We start from the raw sequence: 24,034 nt of genomic DNA, 5'->3' as shown, positions 1-24,034 counted from the left end.
CGAGAAGACGCAGCCGGGGTGGTAGGAGGAGACAATATGGCCCTCAGACGGGTCAGAATCTGGGCCACTCAAACCACCGGCGGGGCCCAAGCAAAACTTTTGAAGATGAGCCCAAGGACGGAACACCAGTCTCCCTTCAGGATCCCTTCCCACCCTTCTCCAACCGGCTTTCCTATTTCCTCCCTGTGTGGTCCCACATAACATCAGAACACTGGGTCCTACGCATGGTGGAAAGTGAATACTGACTCCAATTTGTTTTGCCCCCCCTTCCCACCCCTCTTCAGGGACCCCTCTCACTAGCAATTCCTTCTACAGGAGGTGCAGTCGCTCCTGGCTATCAGGGCGATAGAAGAGGTTCCAAGAGAACTGCGGGGCAAGAGGTTTTATTCCTGTTACCTCCTAATCCCCAAAGCAAAAGAGGGGCTAAGACTCACTCTGGACCTGCGCAGATTCAACAAATACATGCTAAAGTTGAAGTTCCACATGGTTTCCCTGGGGACCATTATCACCTCCCTAGATCCTGGAGACTGGTACGCCACCCTCAACATAAAGGAGGTGTACTTCCACACAGGCGTTTCCTCTGATTTGTGGTCAACCAACAGCTCTTCCACTTCAACGTCCTTCCTTTCAGCCTCTCCACTGCCCCCAGGGTGTTTACAAAGTGCATAGTTGTTGTAGCTGCTTCCCTTCGTCGGCAATGGATACAAGTGTTCCCGTATCTCAACAACTGGCTCATTCAAGGTCGCTTCAGAGATCAGGTGCAGTCTCATGTTCAGACCACCATGGCCATGTTCGATCAGCTAGGCCTACTGCTCAACGTCATGAAATCTACTCTGGTACCAACCCAGAGGATAGAATTTATAGGAGAAGTATTAGATTCTAGCCAAGCCCAGGTACTTCTGCCGGACGTGCACTTCCAGTCCATAGCGAACATCGTCCATGGCCTTCAAACCTTCCCGACCTCGACCGTGAAAACATGCCTATGCCTCCTGGGACACATGGCATCTTGCACGTATGTGACCAGACACGCCAGGCTACGACTACGCCCGCTGCAGGCCTGGCTATCAACAGTGTACAGACCAAGTCGGGACAGCTTGCACACGATAGTTACCATTCCGCCAGGAATGTTAGCCTCTCTAGACTGGTGGCTGGTCCACAAGGTAGTGTGCAAAGGTGTGCCATTTCATGCCCTACAGCGCTTCATGTCCCTGGTCATGGACACCTCATCCCTGGAATGGGGGGGGGCACCTCGGGAATCTCCATACACAAGGGTTATGGTCGGCAGCAAAACTATCCCTACACAAAAATGTACAGGAGCTCAGAGCAGTGCGCCTGGCATGTCAAGCATTCCAACAGCACATTCAAGGCCGTTGTGTTGCAGTCCTCACAGACAACACAACAGCCAACTTTTCTATCAACAAGCAAGGGGGTGCCCAGTTGTCCCCTCCCTCTGTCAGGCAGCCACTCGTCTATGGGAATTCTGCATAGCCCACTCGATCCATCTGGTGGTGTCATTTCTCCCAGGGGTCCAGAATACCTTAGCAGACCGCCTCAGCAGATCATTCCTGGCTCACAAGTGGTCAGTTCGCCCAGATGTTATCCATTCTGTCTTCCGGAGGTGGGGATTTCCCGATAGACCTATTAGCCTCTCGTGACAATCGGAAATGCCAGGTGTTCTGTTCTCTCCAAGGTCACTCCCCGGGCTCTCTCTTGGATGCCCTTCCTAATAAAGTGGAAGCCTCCCCTATGCTATGCCTTTCCTCCATTCCTGCTAGTCCACAGGGTCCTGCTCAAAATCCGCAGGGACAGAGCCCAGCTGATTTTGATTGCCCCGGCGTGGCTCAGGCAGCACTGTATACCACTCTCCTCGAGCTGTCAGTGGACACTCCAATTCCACTCCCGCTGTGGCCAGACCTCATCACTCAGGATCATGGACACCTCCTTCATCCTGACCTGCAATCTCTCCACCTCACAGCATGGATGCTGCATGGCTAAACCAATCTGAGCAGTGCTGCTCTCACTTGGTTCAGCAGGTACTTTGGGGTAGCAGAAAGCCCTCTACCAGATCCACATACTTAGCCAAGTGGAAATGTTTTTCTTACTGGTGCATCTGGAATCATAAGACCTCCTACGGGTGCCAGCTCCTGTCATACTGGACTACCTCTTGTCCTTAAAACATTAGGCCTTGGCCATATCATCCATCAGAGTGCACCTGGCAGCTATTTCAGCGTTCCGCCCAGGTGAGGACAGACATTCTATCTTCGTCAGTCCTATGATCACTAGATTTCTCAGGGGATTGGAGCGCCTGTCCCCACAAATTAGACAGCCAGCCCCTACGTGAGATCTTAACCTGGTCCTCTCCAGGCTCATGGGTGCTCTCTTTGAGCCCATGGTGACCTGCTCTCTCCTATACCTTGCCTGGAAGATGGCCTTCCTTGTAGCTATAACTTCAGCGAGACATATATCGGAGCTTAGAGCTCTCACTTTGGAACCACCATATACAGTGTTTCGTAAGGACAAAGTACAGCTGCGACCACACCCCACCTTCCTTCCTAAGGTGGTGTCTGCCTTCCATGTCAAACAGCTTCCTTCCAGTCTTTTATCTGAAGCCACACGCTTCTCGACGGGAGCAACAGTTGCACTCCCTAGTTGTTTGCAGGGCCCTTGCCTTTTACATCGAGCATATGAAGCCATTGAGAAAGATGACCCAGATGTTCATAGCTGTGGCAGACTGGATAAAGGGCCTCCCCGTCTCCACCCAGTGCATCAAGTCCTGGATTACATCATGTATCCGTGTGCACTATGACTTAACTGGTGTCCCAGCTACACACCTGACCACCCACTCCACTCAGGCTCAAGCTTCGTACTCTGCCTTCCTGGTTCATGTGCCCATACAGGAGATCTGTAGGGGAGCAACTTGGTCATCAGTACATACCTTCGCTTCCCACTATGCCATAGTGCAGCAGTCCAGGGATGATGCAGCATTTGGTTCAGCGGTCCTCCACTCCGCGACATCTCATTCCGACCCCACCGCCTAGGTAAGGCTTGAGAGTCTCCTAATTGGAATCAATATGAGCAAGCACTCAAAGAGGAAAAGACGGTTACTTATCTTTGTAACTACTGTTCTCTGAGATGTGTTGCTCATATTCATTCCAAACCCGCCCTCCTTTCCCTCTATCGGAGTAGTTGGCAAGAAGGAACTGAGGGGGCGCTGGGTCAACAGGGGCATATATCAGGTGCCATAAGCATGCCACGCCAGGGGGTGCCTCAGCTGACCCACCGAGTGTTGCTAGGATAAAAATCTTCCAACAATCGTGCACACAGCTCGCGCACACCTAATTGCAATGGATATGAGCAACACATCTTGAAGAACAGTTACAAAGGTAAGTAACCGTCTTTTATGAAAACCTCAGGAATGGAGGCTGTTGATAACTCTGAAATGTTCATAGAAGATTAGGGTTGGAAGAGGCCTCAGGAGGTCATCTAGTCCAACCCCCTGCTCAAAGCAGGACCAACACCAACTAAATCATCCCAGACAGGGATTTGTCAAGACAAGCCTTAAAAACCTCCAAGGATGGAAAAAGAACAAGAGTACTTGTGGCACCTTAGAGACTAACAAATTTATTTCAGCATGAGCTTTCATGAGTTACAGTTCACTTCTTCAGATGCACAGAATGGAACACACAGACAGGAGATATTTATACATACAGAGAACATGAAAAGATGGAAGTAGGCATACCAACAGGAAGAGTCTAATCAACTGAGGGCTTGTCTACATCAGAAAGTTGCAGCGCTGGTGAGGGAGTTACAGCGCTGCAACTTTGAAGGTGTACACATCTGCAGGGCACCACCAGCGCTGCAACTCCCTGTTTGCAGCGCTGGCCATACTCCCGTTTTGTCTCGGGTGTAGAGGATCCAGCGCTGGTGATCCAGCGCTGGTAATCCAATGTAGACAGTTACCAGCGCTTTTCTTGACCTCCGTGGAAGGAGGAAGCCTCTGGTAATCAAGCTGGTTTCCTTTCCCGGTTTGCTCTCTCGGTCCCGGAGCCACCCAGCAAACCGCAGGGAAGGAGACCTGCTTGCTCGGGGTTCCGGGACCGAGAGAGCAAACCGGGAAAGGAAACCAGCTTCGCCGCGGTTTGCTCTCGCGTTCCCGGAGCCACCCAGCAAACCGCAGGGAAGGAGACCTGCTTGCTCGGGGTTCCGGGACCGAGAGAGCAAACTGGGAAAGGAAACCAGCTTCGCCGCGGTTTGCTCTCTCGGTCCCGGAACCCCGAGCAAGCAGGTCTCCTTCCCTGCGGTTTGCTGGCTGGCTCCGGGACCGAGAGAGCAAACCGCGGCGTTCCCGGTTTGCTCTCTCGGTCCCGGAACCCCGAGCAAGCAGGTCTCCTTCCCTGCGGTTTGCTGGCTGGCTCCGGGACCGAGAGAGCAAACCGCGGCGTTCCCGGTTTGCTCTCTCGGTCCCGGAACCCCGAGCAAGCAGGTCTCCTTCCCTGCGGTTTGCTGGCTGGCTCCGGGACCGAGAGAGCAAACCGCGGCGTTCCCGGTTTGCTCTCTCGGTCCCGGAACCCCGAGCAAGCAGGTCTCCTTCCCTGCGGTTTGCTGGCTGGCTCCGGGACCGAGAGAGCAAACCGCGGGGAAGCTGGTTTCCTTTCCCGGTTTGCTCTCTCGTCCCGGAACCCCCCTTGAAGCCGCCCAACAGCGCTGCAGTGTGGCCACATCTAACACCACTTGCAGCGCTGGTTGCTGTAAGTGTGGCCACTCTGCAGCGCTGGCCCTATACAGCTGTACTAATACAGCTGTAACAACCAGCGCTGCAAAATTTTAGATGAGACATGGCCTGAGATGAGCTATCGTCAGTAGGGGAAAAAAAACTTTTGAAGTGATAATTAAGATGACCCATAGAAGGTGTGAGGAGAACTTAACATAGGGAAATATATTCAATTAGTGTAATGACCCAGCCATTCCCAGTCTCTGTTAAGGCCTGAGTTAATTGTGTCTAATTTGCATATTAATTTGAGTTCAGCAGTCTCTCTTTGGAGTCTGTTTTTGAAGTTTTTTTGTTGCAAAACTGCCACCTTCAAGTCTGTCACTGAGTGGTTAGAGAGGTTGAAGTGTTCTCCCACTGATTTTTGAATGTTATGATTCCTGATGTCAGATTTGTGTCCATTTATTCTTTTGCGAAGAGACGGTCCGGTTTGGCCAATGTACATGGCAGAGGGGTATTGCTGGCACATGATGGCATATATCACATTGGTAGATGTGCAGGTGAACGAACCCTTGATGGCGTGGCTGTTGTGATTAGGTCTGTCATAAACAGATAAGTAAGGGTTAATAGAACAGGAGTACTTCATGTCTCTTTTGCCTGTAAAGGGTTAACAAGTCCAGTGAGCCTGGCTGTCACCTGACCAGAGGACCAATCAGAGGACAGGATACTTTCAAATCTTGAGGGAGGGAAGTTTGTGTGTGTGCTGTGTTTTTGGTTGTTGTTCACTCTGGGGGCTCAGAGGGACCAGACGTGCAACCAGATTTCTCTCCAATCTCTCCGATACAGGCTCTTATAAGTTCAGACTAGTGAGTACTAGGTAGATAAAGCGAGTTAGGCTTATGGTTGTTTTCTTTATTTGCAAATGTGTATTTGGTTGGAAGGAGTTCAAATGTGTATTTGGCTGGAAGGAGTTCAAATTTGTATTTTGCTTAAAGGATTTTAATTTGTGCTTGAATACTTAGGCTGGGAGGGTATTCCTAGTGTCTATAGCTGGAAGACCCTGTACCTATTCCATTTTAAATTTACAAAGATAATTTTTATTGTTTTTCTCTCTTTAATTAAAAGTTTCTTGTTTAAGAACCTGATTGTTTTTTCATTCTGGTGAGACCCCGGGCGACTGGGTCTGGATCCACCAGGGAATTGGTGGGGGGAGAAAGGAGGGAAGGGGGAGAGAAAGGTTAATTTTCTCTCTGTGTTAGGATTACTTTCTCTCTCAGGGAGAGTCTGGGAGAGGGAGAGAGAAGGAGAGAAAAAGGTGAATTTTCCTCTCTGTTTTAAGATTCAAGGAGTTTGAATCACAGTGATCTTCCAGGGTAACCCAGGGAGGGGAAGCCTGGGAGAGGCAATGGTGAGGGAAAGGGTTTACTTTCCTTGTGTTAAGATCCAGAGGGTCTGGGTCTTGGGGGTCCCCGGGCAAGGTTTTGGGGGGACCGGAGTGTACCAGGCACTGGAAATTCCTGGTTGGTGGCAGCGCTACAAGTACTAAGCTGGTAATTGAGCTTAGAGGAATTCATGCTGGTACCCCATCTTTTGAATGCTAAGGTTCAAAGTGGGGAATTATACCATGACAAGGTCCTATGATGGTGTCACTTGAATCGATATGTGGACAGAGCTGGCATCGGGCTTTGTTGCAAGGCGAGGTTCCTGGGTTAGTGTTTATGTTGTATGGTGTGCAGTTGCTGGTGAGTATTTGTTTCAGGTTGAGAGGCTGTCTATAAGCGAGGACTGGCCTGTCTCCCAGGATCTGTGAGAGTGAGGGATCATCTTTCAGGATAGGTTGTAGATCTTTGATGATGCACTGGAGAGGTTTTAGTTGGGGGCTGTAGGTGATGGCTAGTGGCGTTCTGTTATTTTCTTTTTTGGGCCTGTCCTGTAGTAGGTGGCTTCTGGGTACTCTTCTGGCTCTGTCAATCTGTTTTTTTACTTCAGCAGGTGGGTATTGTAGTTTTAAGAATGCTTGATAGAGATCTTGTAGGTGTTTATCATCTCTGTCTGAGGGATTGGAGCAAATACAGTTGTATCTTAGAGCTTGGCTGTAGACAATGGATCGTGTGGTATGTCCTGGATGGAAGCTGGAGGCATGTAGGTAAGTATAGCGGTCAGTGGGTTTCCAGTATAGGGTGGTGTTTATGTGACCATCGCTTATTAGCACAGTAGAGTCTAGGAAATGGACCGCTTGTGTGGATTCATCTAGGCTGAGATTGATGGTGGGATGGAAATTGTTTAAATCACAGTGGAAATTCCTCGAGGGCTTCTTTTCCATGAGTCCAGATGATGATGTCATCAATGTAGCGCAAATAGAGTAGGGGCGTTAGGGAACGAGAGCTAAGGAAGCGTTGTTCTAAGTCAGCCATAAAGATGTTGGCATACTGTGGGGCCATGCGGGTACCCATAGCAGTGCCACTGACTTGAAGGTATATATTGTCTAAGGATGGAGATTCTACCACCTCCCTAGGTAACCCATTCCAGTGCTTCACTACCCTCCTAGTGCAAGTGCTTCACAATATCCAACTTTAACCTCCCCTACTGCAACTTGAGAGCATGGCTCCTTGTTCTGTCATCTGCCACCACTGAGAACAGCTGAGCTCTATTCTCTTTGGAACTCCCCTTCAGGTAGTTGAAGGCTATCAAATCCCCCCTCACCCTTCTCTTCTGCAGACTGAACAAACCCAGCTCTCTCAGCCTCTCCTTGCAAGTCATGTGCCCCAGCCCCATTATCATTTCCATTGCCCTCCACTGGACTCTCCAATTTGTCCACATCCTTTCTGTAGTGGGGGGCCCAAAACTGGACACAATATTCCTGATGTGGCCTCACCAGTGCCAATTAGAGAGGAATAATCACTTCCCTTGATCTGTTGGCAATGCTCCTACTAATGCAGCCCAATATGCCTTTCGCCTTCTTGGCAACAAGAGCACATTGCTCACTCCTATCCAGCTTCTCATCCATTGTAATCCCCAGGTCCTTTTCTGCAGAACTGCTGCTTAACCAGATGGTCCCCAGTTTATAGCAGTGCATGGGATTCTTCCATCCTAAGTGCAGGACTCTGCACTTGTCCTTGTTGAACCTCATCAGATTTCTTTTGGCCCACCTCTCCAATTTGTCTAGGTCACTCTGGACCCTGTCTCTACTCCCCAGTGTATCTACCTCTCTCCCCAGCTTAGTGTTATCACAAACTTGCTGAGGGTGCAATCCATCCCATCATCCAGATCGTTAATAAAAACATTGAACAAAACCGGCCTCAGGACTGACCCGTGGGGCACTCTACTTGATACCGGCTGCCAACTAGACATCAAGCCATTGATCACTACCCTTTGAGCCTGACAGTCTAGCCAGCTTTCTATCCACCTTATAGTCCATTCATCCAAGCCATACTTCTTTAACTTGCTGGCAATACTACTGCGGGAGACCATATCAAAACCTTTTGCTAAAGTCAAGATATATTATGTCCATTGCTTTCCCCATATCCACAGAAAGTCATCTCATCATAGAAGGCAATCAGGTTGGTCAAACATGACTTGCCCTTGGTGAAGCCATGTTGATTATTCCTGATCACATTCCTCTCCAAGTGTTTCAAAATGGTTTCCTTGAGGACCTGCTCCATGATTTTTCCAGGGACTGAAATGAGGATGACTGATCTGTAGTTCCCTAGGTTCTCCTTCTTCCCTTTTTTAAGAATGGGTACGATATTTGCCTTTTTCCAATCATCCGGGACCTCTCCTGCTCACCACCAGTTTTCAAAAGATAATGGCCAATGGCTCTGCAATCACATCAGCCAATTCCCTCAGCACCCTAGGGTGCATTCAATCTAGACCCATGGACTTTTGCATGCCTAGCTTTTCTAAATAGTCCTTAACCTGTTCTTTCCCCACTGAGGGCTGCTCACGTCCTCCCCATACTGTGTTGCCCAGGACAGTAGGGTGGGAGTTGACCTTTTCTGTGAAGACCAAGGCCAAAAAAAAAAGCATTGAGTACTTCAGCTTTTTCCACATCATGTCACTAGGTTGCTTCCTCTATTCATTATGGGTCCCACATTTTCTCTGACCTTTTTCTTGTTGCTAACATATCTGTAGAAACCCTTTTTGTTTCCCTTCACATCCCTTGCTAGTTGCAACTTCAGTTGTGTTTTGGCCTTCCTGATTATAACCCTGCATGCTCAAGCAATATTTTTATATTCCAACCTAGTGATCTGTCCAAGTTTCCACTTCTTGTAAACAAATGTTCTGCTTCTTTCAAATGTTCTTGACTTAATACAGCTTAGAAACTTTACTCTGCAGAAGAAAATGCAGCTTTTAATCATTTTACTTCAACTGAAAAGCACAGAAACCATTTTCTTACTTTGTCAATTTTTTTTCACCCCCAAACTCTGAGGTTTCTACTGGGTCAGCGTAAGATGCCTTCCTGTCTTTAGTCAACTCAGATTTACTGTATCAATAGGGTGGAGGAGCAACAATCCACGATCCAGGCTGGGCCAGGGTCACAGAAAACGATGTAGTAGGGCAAAATGTTACATATGTACAAAAACCTGAGCTACCAGCAGTTTGGTCATAAACCCACCTCTTCTGCTTTGTCTCTGAAGATCTGTCTATATTAGATGAAGCTGTTGTGCAGATATACAAAATATGACAACCCTTTTTTTGTTTTATTTTGTTGGGAGGCAGCAGACAGCCTCTAAGGCAGTGGTTAAACTTTAGCATTGGTGAACCCTTTCACACAGCAACCTCCATTACAAATTAAAAATACATTTTTTAATATTTCACACTATTATAAATGCTGCAGGTGAAGCAGAGTTTGGGGGTTGAGGCAGAGAGCTCATGACAAGACCCCCCCCATAACCTCATGACCCTAAGGGGTCAACCCCCAATTTGAGAATCCTTACTCTAAAGGGAAAAGCATTAGAGGACTGTGGCTTTGTGAAGAAGCCTTCTTACAACTGGCAGGTCTTAATAAGACCCCAGTAGCAAGGAGTCTTCATCACCTCCCAACTTTAGGTTAGAATGTGGGACAGGTAGTAGCTCAGCTGCTTCATGTGACCTAGTATTCTAGAGTGACCAGAGTCCTGTGATTTGGTAGCCTGCAGTGCACTGTCAGCTTATCAGAGCCACAGGCTGCAAGAACTGGTGTTCAGAAGGTGGGGAAAAAAGCAGTGTTTTAGTTGGTAACAATTTTATTTGACAAAGGAAATGGCCTGCTGTTTGTCCACTTTTGAGGGTTTAGCTGCTGCTCTGTTTGGCTGCCAGTCTCTTGTCTCTCTCTTCAGCAATGGTCAGACGGATTCCCTTTCCACGAGGCAGGGAGATCCATGGCTTGTTACCCTAAAACAAGAGGGGAGAATCATAACACTGTGCAATCAAGCAACCTTCACTGTATGGGTGCTTCACCCAACTCCAGACTACACCCCCCTCTCCCTCCATGTTATTCCAGGCTAAGAGAACCTCCCTCTTGAGAAGTAAATTCTGTTCTCTTTGCAGCAGCTTCTAAGGCCTTGTTAAATTCATTGGTGCAACTTTGTGGTAAGGTGGAATTTAGAAACACATTCAGTTAAAACAGATGCAAAAGGCTGCATGGACACTCATTTCAGTTTAGCTTAAGTCTATTAGGAACAGATTTAAGCAATGCTGAAATAAATGCTTCAAAGCAGAACAAGAGCAGCCACACACGGATTTGTACCAGTTTAGTTAAACCAGTTTAACAAATCCTTGTTCAGACAAGACCTTAGTCTTTCATAAGAAATCCATCATGGGAATCAAAGTAAAGTTAATCTTGAAATGCAAGGGTAGTCAGCTGCTCTGCCAGTGCATTCCCTAGTTCCAGCTCATCAGTCAAACCCAGATTACAGGATCAACAGGGATAGCTCAGTGATTTGAGCATTGGCCTGCTAAACCCAGGGTTGTGAGTTCAATCCTTGAGGGGGCCACTTAGGCATCAGGGGCAAAAATCAGTAGTTGGTCCTGCTAGTGAAGGCAGGGGGCTCGATTCTATGACCTTTCAAGGTCCCTTCCCACTCTAGGAGATTGGATATCTCCATTAAAAAAAAGTGGAACATTTCCCCTACATGCAGGACATAACTCAAGCACCTGTGCACAGATCCAGTATAGCCACACAGTATAGTTTACTGAGTGACAGAACGTATGGATAGGCACAAGCCTAAATTCAACCTGGTGTCCCATAGGTCAGTGGGGTAACACCAGGGACACACATGGTCTCTGAATTTTGTACTAGCAGCCGAATCCCTGCCTCCTTCCTACATAGCTCTCTGACAATATAAAGGCAACATAGCTGCAGGAATTTGTTATCCATCATGTACTGCGGCATTGGTGCAAAGTGCGCCAATTTTATTTATTTTTTATATATATATATTTATATATATATATATATATTTTCATTCCTTCTTATGGTCTGAGCCTGTACACGGCAGGCATCCTCCTCTCCCACTGAGATCAGTGGGAGCTGAGGGCATTTACCACTTTGCAGAATCAGACCCTTAATGGCTGGGCTAATTTGTCCAAAGCATATTCTAATACCTGTTCCTTTTCCTTGCTGCTAGAAGTACAAATGATGAGTTACTTGTATGCAACTATTTTTAAAATACTGTATTCAATGAGCAGAGACTGTGCTCCTAATGCTTGCTGTTTGGTCAAGAGCCTTTAGTGACTTGTATACTGCCCCTTAAGCAGTTAACTAGTCATCCACCTAGTCACTGTATCTGGGGTAACTGCAACTGTGACCCCTCTGCAGCCTTACTGAGGCCACCCCACTTTGGTCTCAGGCCTCGAACAGTCACCTCTTTCAGAACGGGACCCCATGAGAGTCATTAACCAGTGGAACAATTTACCAGGGGCTGTGGTGGCTTTGGCATCACTGGTGGTTTTAAAGTCAAGAATGGATGTTTTTCTAAACAAACAATCTGCTGTAGCTCAGACAGGGAATTATTTCAGAGTAGTTCTAGGGCCTGTGAGTGTTACACTGGAGAGCGGGCTAGATTATCACAGGGTCCCTTCTAGCTAACATGGTAAAGAGCAGGTGGATTTCCATTAGCACAGCACCTTGTTGCTTTGTAGAGTGACCTCTGCTAGCTGATCAGAACCCACAATTTGCTCTCAGGTTCCTCAGCCTGAGGACACGTTCATGGGAAAATGGCCTGCATGAGTGGATGTGCTCTGCTTATGGTTCACAGCCAGTGCCCTAAGGTCACCACTTTTCAATTCAGCGCACACAATGGTTTCTGCACATTCACTGAGCAATTTGGCTGTTTTGGTCAAAAATGTTTGCATTACAACTAATGTGGGTGTGAGGAAAGCCATGTGAACAGGCCACAGTCTATAGGAGGTTGGGACCACAGAGTGGAGCCAGATGGCAGCCCCAGCCACTGTTTAACTTTTGCTATGGACAGCAGCTACAGCAGCAGCTTCAGACAGAACAAGCTCAGAACTAATTTGGGAACACATCCATCTCTCTTGCAGTTAGCACCTTGTTTTCCCCTTCCCTCTAAGTGAGACATCTATCCAGCAGGAGGCTCTTCAGCAAAAGCCACAACACGGAGAGGAAAAGCAACAGGGGTTCTATTAGCTCACACTTACTTTGCCAATAACAAAAATGTTAGAGAGCCTGGTGGCAAAGCTGTTGCCATTGGCATCCTTCACGTGCACCACATCGAACGAGCCTGGGTGTCTCTCCCGGTTAGTGATCACACCAATACGGCCCAAGTTAGCACCACCAGTCACCATACACAGGTTACCTAAGTGGAAGGAAGACCGTTAATGAGTTTGTGAATCTGAATAAACCCCACGCCCTTTATGACAATGTGCATCATCATTTGTACCCTGTGTGGACCACTGCCTGGTCTGATGCTGCTGCAATAAGGTAATGCCCCAGTACAGAGGTCAAGCAGAAACCCTACCAGTCAGACCAAGATGCTACAAAGACAAAAGATCGGACAAGGCACATGGTCCTATTAGTTGTGTTGGCACTCAATGACCTACTACAATCAGGCTGACTGTCCAACAAGTGAGGCCACCTCAGGCCATGCAAGTCCACGGACAGAGGCGCCAGCTGAATCTGTTTAAGTTTACACCAAATGTGAACAGTTGCAGTGAGAAGCTGGTGTTCACTGCTTTATTCCAGTGCAGTCATATTTCATCCACCCAGTTTTATTCCTACTGGTCATAACCTCACTCCTATCCGAAAGACTGCACTATACAGAGGGACCCTCAAAGCACCAAAAATGATTTAGAGACCATCAAGACAAAACAAGTAACTTTGTTTTTCAAAGTTTGAAACATGGGAGGTAAGGGTGTGTTATTTTTGAGACCACGTGTTTCACTTTTATGACCCAGGTTTCTCCAACCCCATCAGCACTGTCCTACTGGAAGTGACGATCAACATGAAGAAATCAGTTAAAGAAATCAGGGCTTTTTTTAAGCTCCTGCCTTGATCAATATTGAAGCTGAGATGTGGCACATCAAATTTAAAAGAATTTACATACAACTGCTCATCAAAGTTGCATGTGTTACTGCCTTAGCATGGCACAAGATGTTACGTGAAAGGGTTACTGTCAGCCCCTCCACAAGACACAAATGCAACACAAGGGCGAGGGATTATTGCAACTGCAGTGATGAACTGTGTGTTCCATGCTGCAAAACCAAATGTATGCAGCATCCCTTCTGGTTTGGGAAAGGGAAGAGTAAACATCATGCTGCCTTTTTTTCCCCCTTTTTTGGGGGGGAGCAGGAGGAACAGTCTACAACCAAAAAATGCAATTCAAGTGCAGGCACTGGGGCTCTTCCACTTCCCCCACTCAAGCCCCTGTGCACTCAGTCTGAAGAAAGCCAGGAAGAGTCCCTATTCCTCCCCCAGGCCACACATGGAGGGCACCTCCTCTGCCAGAACAACTAGAGAACCACCTTCTCTCCTTGCGGGACTAGCAGAAGCGTTTCCCCCTTCAGCATTATATAACAGCACTAGAAACATGAATCCCTACGCTGCCTGTGGAGAAGACCCTACTGAGAAACAGAAATTAAGATTTGGCCCTGGTCTACACCACAAAATTACTTCAGTGTAACTATGTCGTTCTGTGGAGAATAATCCATCCCTGTTCAATACAGTAATACCAACCTAAGCACCAGAGTGCACAGCGCTGTATCTGTGCAGATGCAGAATTTCAAGTGAAGACCTGCCTTAAGACAGTCTTTGGCAATCCACATTTCAGAGAGATGCCTCATTTGAAACAGCACCAGACATCATAAACAATGTACACTGGGGGAGCTTATATCTGGAGTGTGACAAGGAAGGAGCAGTGAAATGTCTATAATCTAGAAATTTTCCTCCCGCTGCTGGAATCAAATGCTCACCTTACAACAGGCAACAGTTAGCCCAAGGGCATTGCCTATTTTATTCCCACATGGCAAAAAGTGATATACCCCAGGTGCTGGTACCTGACTGTTAGATGTGCCAATCTTCATTCAGTAAGTTCCTCAGCAGCTATAGCACACAGTGGTCTAAAACCAGGAAGTCAGTATTGCTGTTGCACAGTCCCATGTCCAAGTGTAACTGCTATGGCACCTCCAAGCCCATTCTGACCATCTAATGAAATTGGATCCCACAGACAGTGCAGCTCAGCTAAATGCCTTCTTCCCTTTGAAGGGGAGATGCTATAACCCCATTTATTCAAACCCCCTGTCTCCTATTTTGGAGAGCTGAGTGCGGGAGGAGATGGAAGGACATACCTGTGTCAAACTTGATGAAGTCTGTGATCTTGCCAGTCTCAAGGTCAATCTGGATAGTGTCATTCACCTTGATGAGGGGATCTGGGTAGCGGATGGTACGGGCATCATGGGTCACCAGGTGAGGGATTCCTTTAGTGCCCACAAATATCTTCCTCACCTTGCACAGCTTGTACTGTGAACACAAGCCAACAGCAATGAATGCAAGCAGACTAGACTGATAGCTTATATGGCTCAGGGAAGGACCTAGATACAACATATGAAGCATCACCTCTGCACAACAGCATCAGCACTGCTCGATAAGCCATGTGCCAAGGGCAGAGGCCAATCTCCACTCCAGAACAAAGTGTCCAACTAAGAGGCTTTCAAAATACTCATTTACTCCAGAGTGAAGTTAAAGGGAGCAACTCTCCCCCCACTCAGCACTTCCACCACGACTGTCTTGCTGCTGGCCTTGGGCAGGTCAGCAGAGGTATTCACTGACATCCCAGCTCAGTAACAAGAGACATAGCTTGAGGCTAAATCGATTTTGAACACAAATTACACTGCACTTGAGGCTTTTCAGATCAGAGTTCTGTGCTCCCCGACACAACCTGAAGGCCTCTTACAAAGGGAACTGTGAACCTGGCAGGTGAGTAGAAGAAAAGCTGATTGCCAGATTTTGCTTCCAGTGATGGTTCCCAGACTGTGGCCCATGACCGACAGCAGTTGCCAGAACCCTTTCAAGTGGTCTACAAAGCTAATGGCTTTCTAACCTCTGACCCCTACATGGGTACTTCATGTCTCTGTGAGGAAATTTAACAGTGATCAAATCTGAGAGTCACAACATAGCTGAGAGGGCAGCAAATACAGGAGAGAACCAGACTGCAGCGTAGCCTGGAGATTAGAGCAGTCAGACATTGAATACTGTACATACCCATCCCCACTGCAACAAAGCAAGTTTATTTTCACCTCCTCCTAATGCTACTCTAATTTTACTTTCTAGATAACCCAAGTGCTCCAAAAGATCTAGATTGGGAGGGGAGGTGTCCACAGAGAGATTTTAGCATGGTTCTACTCAGAAGTATAGCCAAAAGCAGCACCATGAAGATGTGCCCATTGTGCCTCTCTTAGATCTCAACTGCTGAGTTTATAAGTAAAATGATGTCTTCCTCTAACTACCAGGCCTAAAATCTCCTCCTGGGATCTGGGAGCCAAGCTGAAACCTTTCCTGTTCATGTACCACCAATAGGAGACACTTTTGTAGACCAAATTATCCCATCAGACACTTGTGCAATACTAAATGGCAACGAAGGGGAACGAACAAGTGTCGCTGAGGGAGTGATTTGGCCAACAGCGTTTACTAGTGAGATTATATGTATGGCAGAACTAACCCAGCCAAACCACAGGGCTGGCAGTTACGAGTAGAAATATTTGCTGTTTTCTAAATTAAGAACACTTAAGCAAGGTACCACATGTAATTTCACAGAACAGCCACACTGACATAAGTTCTCGGATGTAAGAGTTGTAGAACCATTATTTTAGTGTCTGTCTAAGTCGGTACAAAGGTTTTGACTTCACATTTGAATTTGAGAAGCTTTGCTGAGTCATATCCAGTTAATAGCCATTTTGTTTTACAGCTCGCACCTGCCCTTCCTGAGCTCCATGCCGTCCATCAAGAACAGATTTTGTATACAAACACAAATAAGGCCAGCAGTTTTCAGACATCCCTGCAACTTCCAATTTAAAAAGACAGATGAAACCACTAGTGAGTCTGAGATTACTCCAGTGATCAGGACCCCTGGACCCAACCCAATGGCCATTTCTTCCACAGATACCAACTTCCCCAAATAAGTGACAATTCACGCACCACCAGTTACAGAATATCGGCGCAGACATCTTGAGCAATTCATTCCAATTTTTACTGTTGCAAAACAGGGATCAAGTCTTAGAACATGATCAGACACTGTATAATTGTTTGTTTAAAGCAAAGGAACTTACAGCCAGGTTTAATATTTACTGCACTCAGAAAATTCTGCTTTGAGCATTTGGTAAAAACAAGGCTTTGTCTGTACTAGAACTGTACTCAATTTAAAGTCACAGTAATCTACATTGGGAGGTTGCACCAGATTAACCAGTGCAAAAGAAGGGATAATCAATTATTTTTTTGTCGAGGTCCAAATTTCTTGGTCAAGATATAGTCGAGGTCCAGACTAAAGAGAAAACGATAAACCCAACAATAATAAGTAGCAAATAAAAAGAGTTTGGGTTTCATTCAAAAGCATCTGGCAGTCCAGATTTGGCTCACAGCCCATGTATTGACTACCCCTTGGTCTAAAGCATCATTTTAGAGCCTTCTGGAGAGAAGGGGCTAGTTTGAACATAGATGCAGGGAGAGTAGCAGACTGCACAACAACTTGGGAATGCACCAGAGCGAATGTTTGCCTACAGGGGAACCCACGTGCCAGGTCTTCAGTGAAGAAACAGACAAGTTAATGGCATGTAAAGTGGTTCATTTTAGCACAGCTGTATTCCTCCTCTAATCTTGTAGCCCACTGTGTATTATGACCATTTGCACTCTGTGATGCTTCAACAAGCACTTTGTAAACACTCCAATGAACGGCTGCACATGCACCCCAGGCAAAAGGCTCCAGGGAAGGCTTACAGCAAGGATAATAAAGAGACCACTTTGGACTGTCATGTACTGGACAGCCAGCTGCCCCTTTCTGTGTATGGAGACTACATAAGCCCTCACCACTTCCCCTTTAACCCCATGGAGACAGCACCTGGTACGTTGAATGGCTCAGATTATCTCTCAAGGCAGTAGGACTGACACTAACTTTTAGATTTATGCACATGGCAGTTGTGATACCTGCAGCAAAACCCAGCTGCTCTGATGGCTGCAACAAGTTCAGAAACAAAATATTCCCATACACTGCCAGAGAGAGGGGCTCACCTTGGCCTCTTCAGCTGTGATGCGGTGAACTGCAAAACGACCCTTGGTGTCATATACCAGGCGGAAGTGCTCACCTGTCTTCTCAATACTGATGACATCTGGTTAAAAACAAACAAATTCATTAGGAGAGGCATTTCCAGGTTCTTAGGCCTTTATCACAGCTTGAAAGCTACCCCATTCGGTAGCATTCACACTAGAGGTTCCACCATCAGTGAAGGAGTTGTAAAAGCAGCAAAGAATCCTGTGGCACCTTATAGACTAACAGACGTTTTGGAGCATGAGCTTTCGTGGGTGAATACCCACTTCCTCAGATGCATCTGAGGAAGTGGGTATTCACCCACGAAAGCTCATGCTCCAAAACGTCTGTTAGTCTATAAGGTGCCACAGGATTCTTTGCTGCTTTTACAGATCCAGACTAACACGGCTACCCTCTGATAAGTGAAGGAGTTCTCATTTATATACCTGCCCCTGCACACATATATATACCTGCCCCTGGATATTTCCATTACATGCATCTGAGGAAGTGGGTATTCACCCACGAAAGCTCATGCTCCAAAACGTCTGTTAGTCTATAAGGTGCCACAGGATTCTTTGCTGCTTTTACAGATCCAGACTAACACGGCTACCCTCTGATAAGTGAAGGAGTTCTCATTTATATACCTGCCCCTGCACACATATATATACCTGCCCCTGGATATTTCCATTACATGCATCTGAGGAAGTGGGTATTCACCCACGAAAGCTCATGCTCCAAAACGTCTGTTAGTCTATAAGGTGCCACAGGATTCTTTGCCTCATTTATATAGCACCATGAAGTATATAAAAACTCTGTAGAGTGGGTCAGACATGTTGACATAAGCCCCCACTCCTGAATAGCTACCAGACTACGCACGTGGCTACAATTAGAATGAGTCATGGAATAGTGGGCTATGCAAGACTCAGGTCAGATAAGTTGGAAAGTAGTTCCAGGTGCAAAGGACCACTCAGAGCTTGCAAATATGTGTTACTAATACTAGTGGCAGTATGCAACTTAAAACTAAATCAAAGCAAGTACCGGCAGAGTCCAATGCTTAAGCAAGGCCAACAACATCCCAGTACAACTGCAAGCCTCACAAAATATTGGACTTTCCTGGGTATAATAAAAAGAATCACGCTACATATACTTGGTTTATTTTCTGTTTGAGCAACTGCCAAGTAACAGCAAATTTACCAATGATAACATTTCTTAGCACAAATCACAGTATCATGCTCAGAAAAAGATAGTTTTATGCAATTTGTTCAACTTGGAACACAAGCCAACAGTTCTGAAGAGTCAGCTAGCTGCTCTCTTCTGTTTAACCTCTTGAGGTTCACAGAAACGACCTTCACTGTCAGAATCAGGAGCAAGTGTGTCAATAATGCACCAATTGCTGGTTTTGGCCAATTATGGCCTCTGGTGAAATATGCACTTAAAACATAACCAACACGAACCACACTGCACAGCAACAGCCGCCCCATCCACCCAGTTCAAACACTGGCTTTCACGGCATGGTGATGAAAGATTCATTTTTTGCCATGCAACAGTTTATTAAGCTGAGCATTTGCCCCAATCCTCACCATCTATCCCAGGATTTGTCTCCACTCACCCATGAAGCCAGCAGGATAGGTGATGTCAGTACGGACTTTTCCATCAATCTTGATGAACCTCTGCATGCAGATCTTCTTGACCTCATCTCCTGTCAGGGCATACTTGAGTCTGTTCCTAAGGAAGATGATGAGTGGAAGGCATTCCCGCAATTTGTGGGGACCTGTTGATGGACGGGGAGCCTACAAACAGAAGAAAAATTAAATTTCTGCCAGCTGTTCAATCACATCGGCAAACAGCAAAACCCATCTTCCAAAACAGAAACAGCACATGCTCAATAAATACTAGATTAGACTAATGATTTCTTCACAATTTCATAAAGTCTGGATCCCACTGGCTCAGACAGCCTTGCTCCTTGTATGCCAGAGACAGCTGCAGTAGGGGAACACTCAACAACAGTCCCTAGGTCTAAACATTTGAGTTATTCTTTGACAAGCCAACCCAATAACTGTACTAAAACATTCCACAAATGTGAAGGACATCCCTCTCTTACAAACTCCACTCTAAATCTCCCTGAACAACCCTTGCCAAGTTAACCAAGTGGTCACCAACCAAGATAATTTTCTCTTACTTGCCACCAGTGGGCAAATTATGACAAAGATTTGTGGAGGCTGAAACCTCACAAAAAGAACAGGAGTACCTGTGGCACCTTCGAGACTAACAAATGTTAGTCTCGAAGGTGCCACAGGTACTCCTGTTCTTTTTGCTGATATAGACTAACCCGGCTGCTACTCTGAAACCTCACAGAAGCTGCCAATTGCCTACCAGGCCAAATACAGGCAGATTAAAATGAGGCAAACATTCCAGCTATGAAACCAGTAATTTTTTTTTTGATTTTGAGGTGCAGAATTCAAAAAGAGATACTTACAAAGACTCCTGTCAATTTGTCCAGCATCCAATGCTTTGGAGCTGCTACACGCTTCAGATGCTTCTTGGGACCCCGAGCCTCAGGTAGGAAAAAAAATAGATTAAGACACTACTAAGCTGCTCACGAAGTAGTTGTTCCTAAGAACCTGTGGTTCTGTTAACACACAGAATGAGGAGCTGCGAAGCGGAAACGTACCGCAGTATCCTTCTCCGCATATTACCACCACAATCCCCTCTCCGAATTGGCCGCCTCAATACCTGCAAGACTTCAGATTAACGCTCCCATGTAACACCCCTCACGCAGCTCCACGCACAGCCCTAGCCGCGTTACCCTGTGCGCACCCGGCCGAGCTCCCTTAACGCCGCGTGTGCGCCGGAGTCACGCCAGCTGCTCGGGCCCGTCCTTCCCCCACCCCAGCACCCGCTCCGCCGCCAGGGGCAGCGCGAGCCGCGGCAGGAATTCGGGGAACCCGCTATTCTCACCCGGCCCCGCGGGGATCTCTGGGGCCGGGGCAGGAGCGCGCCTCAGGGCTCCGGCCCGGCTCTCTCCGGCCCCATACAGCGGAGTCCCCTCCCCCGGCCAGGATGCGGCGGCGGGGCCACGGCAGGCTGCGGATGGCAACGGATGGCGGGACCAGGGACCAGGCCGCGCACTCACCATGGCCGCGCTCTGCCGAAGAAAGGACGGCCCGCTTCCGTCTAGCCACGGATATCCGGCCGGCCTGACGGCGGCCCGACTAGGACAAGCCCCATTAAACGCGCGTGCCAGACAGCGCCCTCTGCCGGCGGGGAGGCTTCAGTGCGGCAGCGCAGCCAGAGCTCTAGGCTGCCATGCGGGCGCAGCGTGGGTTGGAGAAGCACCCGTGGGCTATTAGGCATCTACCTTCCTCCAAAGCCCCAACAGATCCAGCCCCTGTATCCCCCAGAGATAGAGGAGGGAAGCCTTCTCACATAGGGGGACCTCATGGAGGTTTTGGGGCAGAAGGGGAATTTGTGATTTAGGGGCTATTTAACATTTTCGTGACTGCAAGAGTTCAGGCTTTAAGAAAAAACACCAAATTAGTGCAAGACTCACCATAAAATCACGAGCATTGGCAACAGTGCGATCAGTGAACTGAGGTGTATGGTATTTGTTTTAGCAGTTTGAGATTTACAGATGAAAAGCACTGTATGAGAGCTGAATATTAAAAGCTCCTTTACAAGTTTATATTACTTCAGTAATTAATTAAAATCAATGCAAACAGCCCATGCAGTGTGTAACATCCAAATGTGTCAGCACTGCAGAGAACAGGGATTGTCTGGATTATGTTCACAGCACTTCCACAGAGAAGTTAAAGTACTCTTTCTGGAAGGTTGCAAGATAACATTCCTTTACGACTTAGAATTCAGAATGAAAACAAGAGACAGAGGAAACAGGCTGCTCCCTAAAACAGAGGAACAACTTAATGCATTTTATTCTTGGCTAGCTCTCTGTAGCTTCACTGCTGCTGAACCCAGATCCCATGCTTCCCTACAGAGCCCCCTAGCCTACAAAGAGTATTCCAGGGAGCATTCTGTGCCACTGCGCGCATGCAGAATTCATGTTCTGCACAGATTTCTTTGCTTCCTCACAGAAAAATGACTTTCTAATGGGGAAAAAGGGGAAGCTGCAAGAGCAATCACACCCCCTCCTCAGCAGCATGGGTGCATCATTTCTGACAGCTGGCAGAACGGTAAATCACTGTGGGGGGAGGGGAGGGCCTGAGGATACCACAGCCAGACCAGGTCAGACCCACCTGCCATCTGTCCAACCACTATGCATACAGACCTGCCCCATGCGCAGACCCCCCCAGCTGAGTCTCGCCCATCCTGCACCCAGAACCCCCCACTGAGCTCTCCACACATGAACCCCCATCCCGTCAAACTGTTACCCAGACAAAATTCTCTGTTACTCACATACTCTAGGGGCACCCACTTTTATCCAGCTCCCAGGCTCAAGGCATAACCTTATGCTGTAGTGCACCCATCTTTACTCTTCTGTGGGCTCAAGGCATAACCCTCTTAATTAAGGCACCCACCCTTACCCTTCCACGGACTCAGGGCGTAACCTTACACTCTGCAAGTACGCAGGGTCTTTTACCAGTGAAAGAGCCTTACACAGTAATATCCTACTTAACCTCTATTTCTTAACAATCACCAAAACAGAATGCACATGCTAAGCATACCATGCTCACCGCTCCCAATAAGGGAGATTAACTTTAATTGATGGCCAGTCAGGATCAGGTCATCTGGGGACTTCAGCTTCTGCTCTGCATGGCATGGTTGGCATGGTGTTGAGGTCTGGCAGCTCTGATTGTGGGGCTGTATCCTGTAGCTGGTTCCCAAGAACTTCCTTTTGGATCCCAGTTTATACAGTGGAACTTGAGTCCTGCTTAGTTATACCTTAACCAATCATTTTACTAAAATATTACTATACAATTTTCTAACCAATCCAGGATCACCTTCTTAACAGCTCTATGTTACATTGTTTTAATGTAATTTAGATGAAAGGTGAGGATGTGACTTTCTGCTTCTTGGCTAATAGCTGCTGTTCTCTTTATATGGCTTCAGACAAAGGCCTCAGACCTTACTATATGGGTACAGGAAAAGGCCTTATCTTTACAGTCCCCTCCTCATTGATAGTTTTACCAAAGCCTTCTATTACAAAACTATTACAGGAGTCCAACACTCAGACCTGCTGAGCTTGGGTTTGCCTCCTGGGTATAATTAACAAGAGCCTTATTTGACTTTGCATGCCAGCTTCCTGTATTCTTTGAACAGTTCTCTTCATCCAGCAAGCCAAAGCTATTATGCTTACTAATAAAGCCAATTAGATTCCAATGATCTCCACAATGGATCTCTATTTAACATACCAGTTGCAGAAGGTAACCACCCTAGTTGTGTTTCCCACCAAGGGTATGTCTACACTATGGGATTATACTGATTTTACAGAAACTGCTTTTTGGAAACAGATTATACAAAGTCGAGGGCACGCAGCCACACTAAGCACATTAATTCGGCGGTGTGCATCCGTATACCGAGGCTAGTGTCGACTTCCGGAGCATTGCACTGTGGGTAGCTATCCCAAAGCTATCCCATAGTTCCCGCAGTCTCCCCCGCCCTTTGGAACTCTGGGTTGGGATCCCAATGCCTGATGGAGCCAAAAATTTGTCATGAGTGGTTATGGGTAAATGTTGTCAATCAATTCTCCCTCCGTGAAAGCAAAGGCAGACAATCATTTTGCGCCCTTTTCCCTGGATTGCCCAGGCAATAGCACGGCAACCATGGAGCCCGTTCAGCCTTTTTTCACTGTCACTTATGTCTACTGGATGTTGTTAACAGACGCGGTACTGCAGTGCTACACAGCAGCATCCCCTTGCCTTTGCAAGTTAATAAAGATGGTTACCAGCTCTACTATACCATCTGCTGCTTTGCAAGTTGACAAAGATGGTTACCAGTCATACTGTTCCATCTGCTACTGTCATGGGTGCTCCTTGCCAGCCTCCGTGAGGTCGGTCGGGGGCGCATGGACAAAAATGGGAATGACTCCACAGGTCTTTCTCTTCTTTAAGTTTTGTCTAATGGAGAGTCAGTCCTGCCTAGGGTATCAGGCAAGCCTACTAGAGAACCAGAGAGGCAAACGGTCATTCCGGGTCAGAGTCCCAGACATCCTGCAGAAATGATGAGCTGCATGCCATTCTAGGTGGTGCCCCTGTAACAACGCCACCCGTTGCTTCCCTCCTCTCCCACCCCTCCTGGGCTACTGTGGCAGTTATCCCCTCATTTTTGTGATGAAGTAATAAAGAATGCATGCATAAGAAACAACACTGACTTTATTGCCTCTGCAAGCAAAGATCAAAGGGGGGAGGGGAGGGCGGTTGGCTTACAGCAAAGTAGAGTGAAACACCATTCTGCACTTCCTCAGCCTATAGCTGAAAATGGGAATCTGTGACAAGCACTAAGACAGAAGCACAGGCAGGAGTGAATCTCCATTTGTGTGTGGGCCTTTGGTTGACAATGGTAAAATACAAAATGTCCCAGGATATGTATTATTGGGGGACAGTTCTAAATGGCAGCTTAATTTTTTTATTGGCAGCAAAAT

At 47.1% G+C, this 24,034-nt stretch overlaps 1 protein-coding gene across 1 annotated transcript; it reads right to left on the bottom strand.

The window, feature by feature from the left end:
* Positions 1-9,915: 9,915 nt before the first annotated feature.
* RPS4X (ribosomal protein S4 X-linked) lies at positions 9,916-20,595 on the bottom strand. Its single transcript, XM_030575141.1, has 7 exons — positions 20,573-20,595; positions 19,916-19,993; positions 19,049-19,229; positions 17,424-17,521; positions 14,492-14,663; positions 12,347-12,504; positions 9,916-10,081 (listed from the first exon to the last, which is right to left on the bottom strand). The coding sequence occupies exons 1-7, from the start codon at positions 20,573-20,575 to the stop codon at positions 9,980-9,982; spliced, it is 792 nt and encodes a 263-aa protein (XP_030431001.1). The 5' UTR covers positions 20,576-20,595; the 3' UTR covers positions 9,916-9,979.
* Positions 20,596-24,034: the final 3,439 nt, after the last annotated feature.

Source organism: Gopherus evgoodei, chromosome 9, assembly GCF_007399415.2.
Source record: "Gopherus evgoodei ecotype Sinaloan lineage chromosome 9, rGopEvg1_v1.p, whole genome shotgun sequence".
NCBI lineage: Eukaryota > Metazoa > Chordata > Testudines > Testudinidae > Gopherus > Gopherus evgoodei.
The sequence above is the reverse complement of the archived record's forward strand: the minus strand, read 5'-3'. Positions and strand labels throughout refer to the sequence as shown.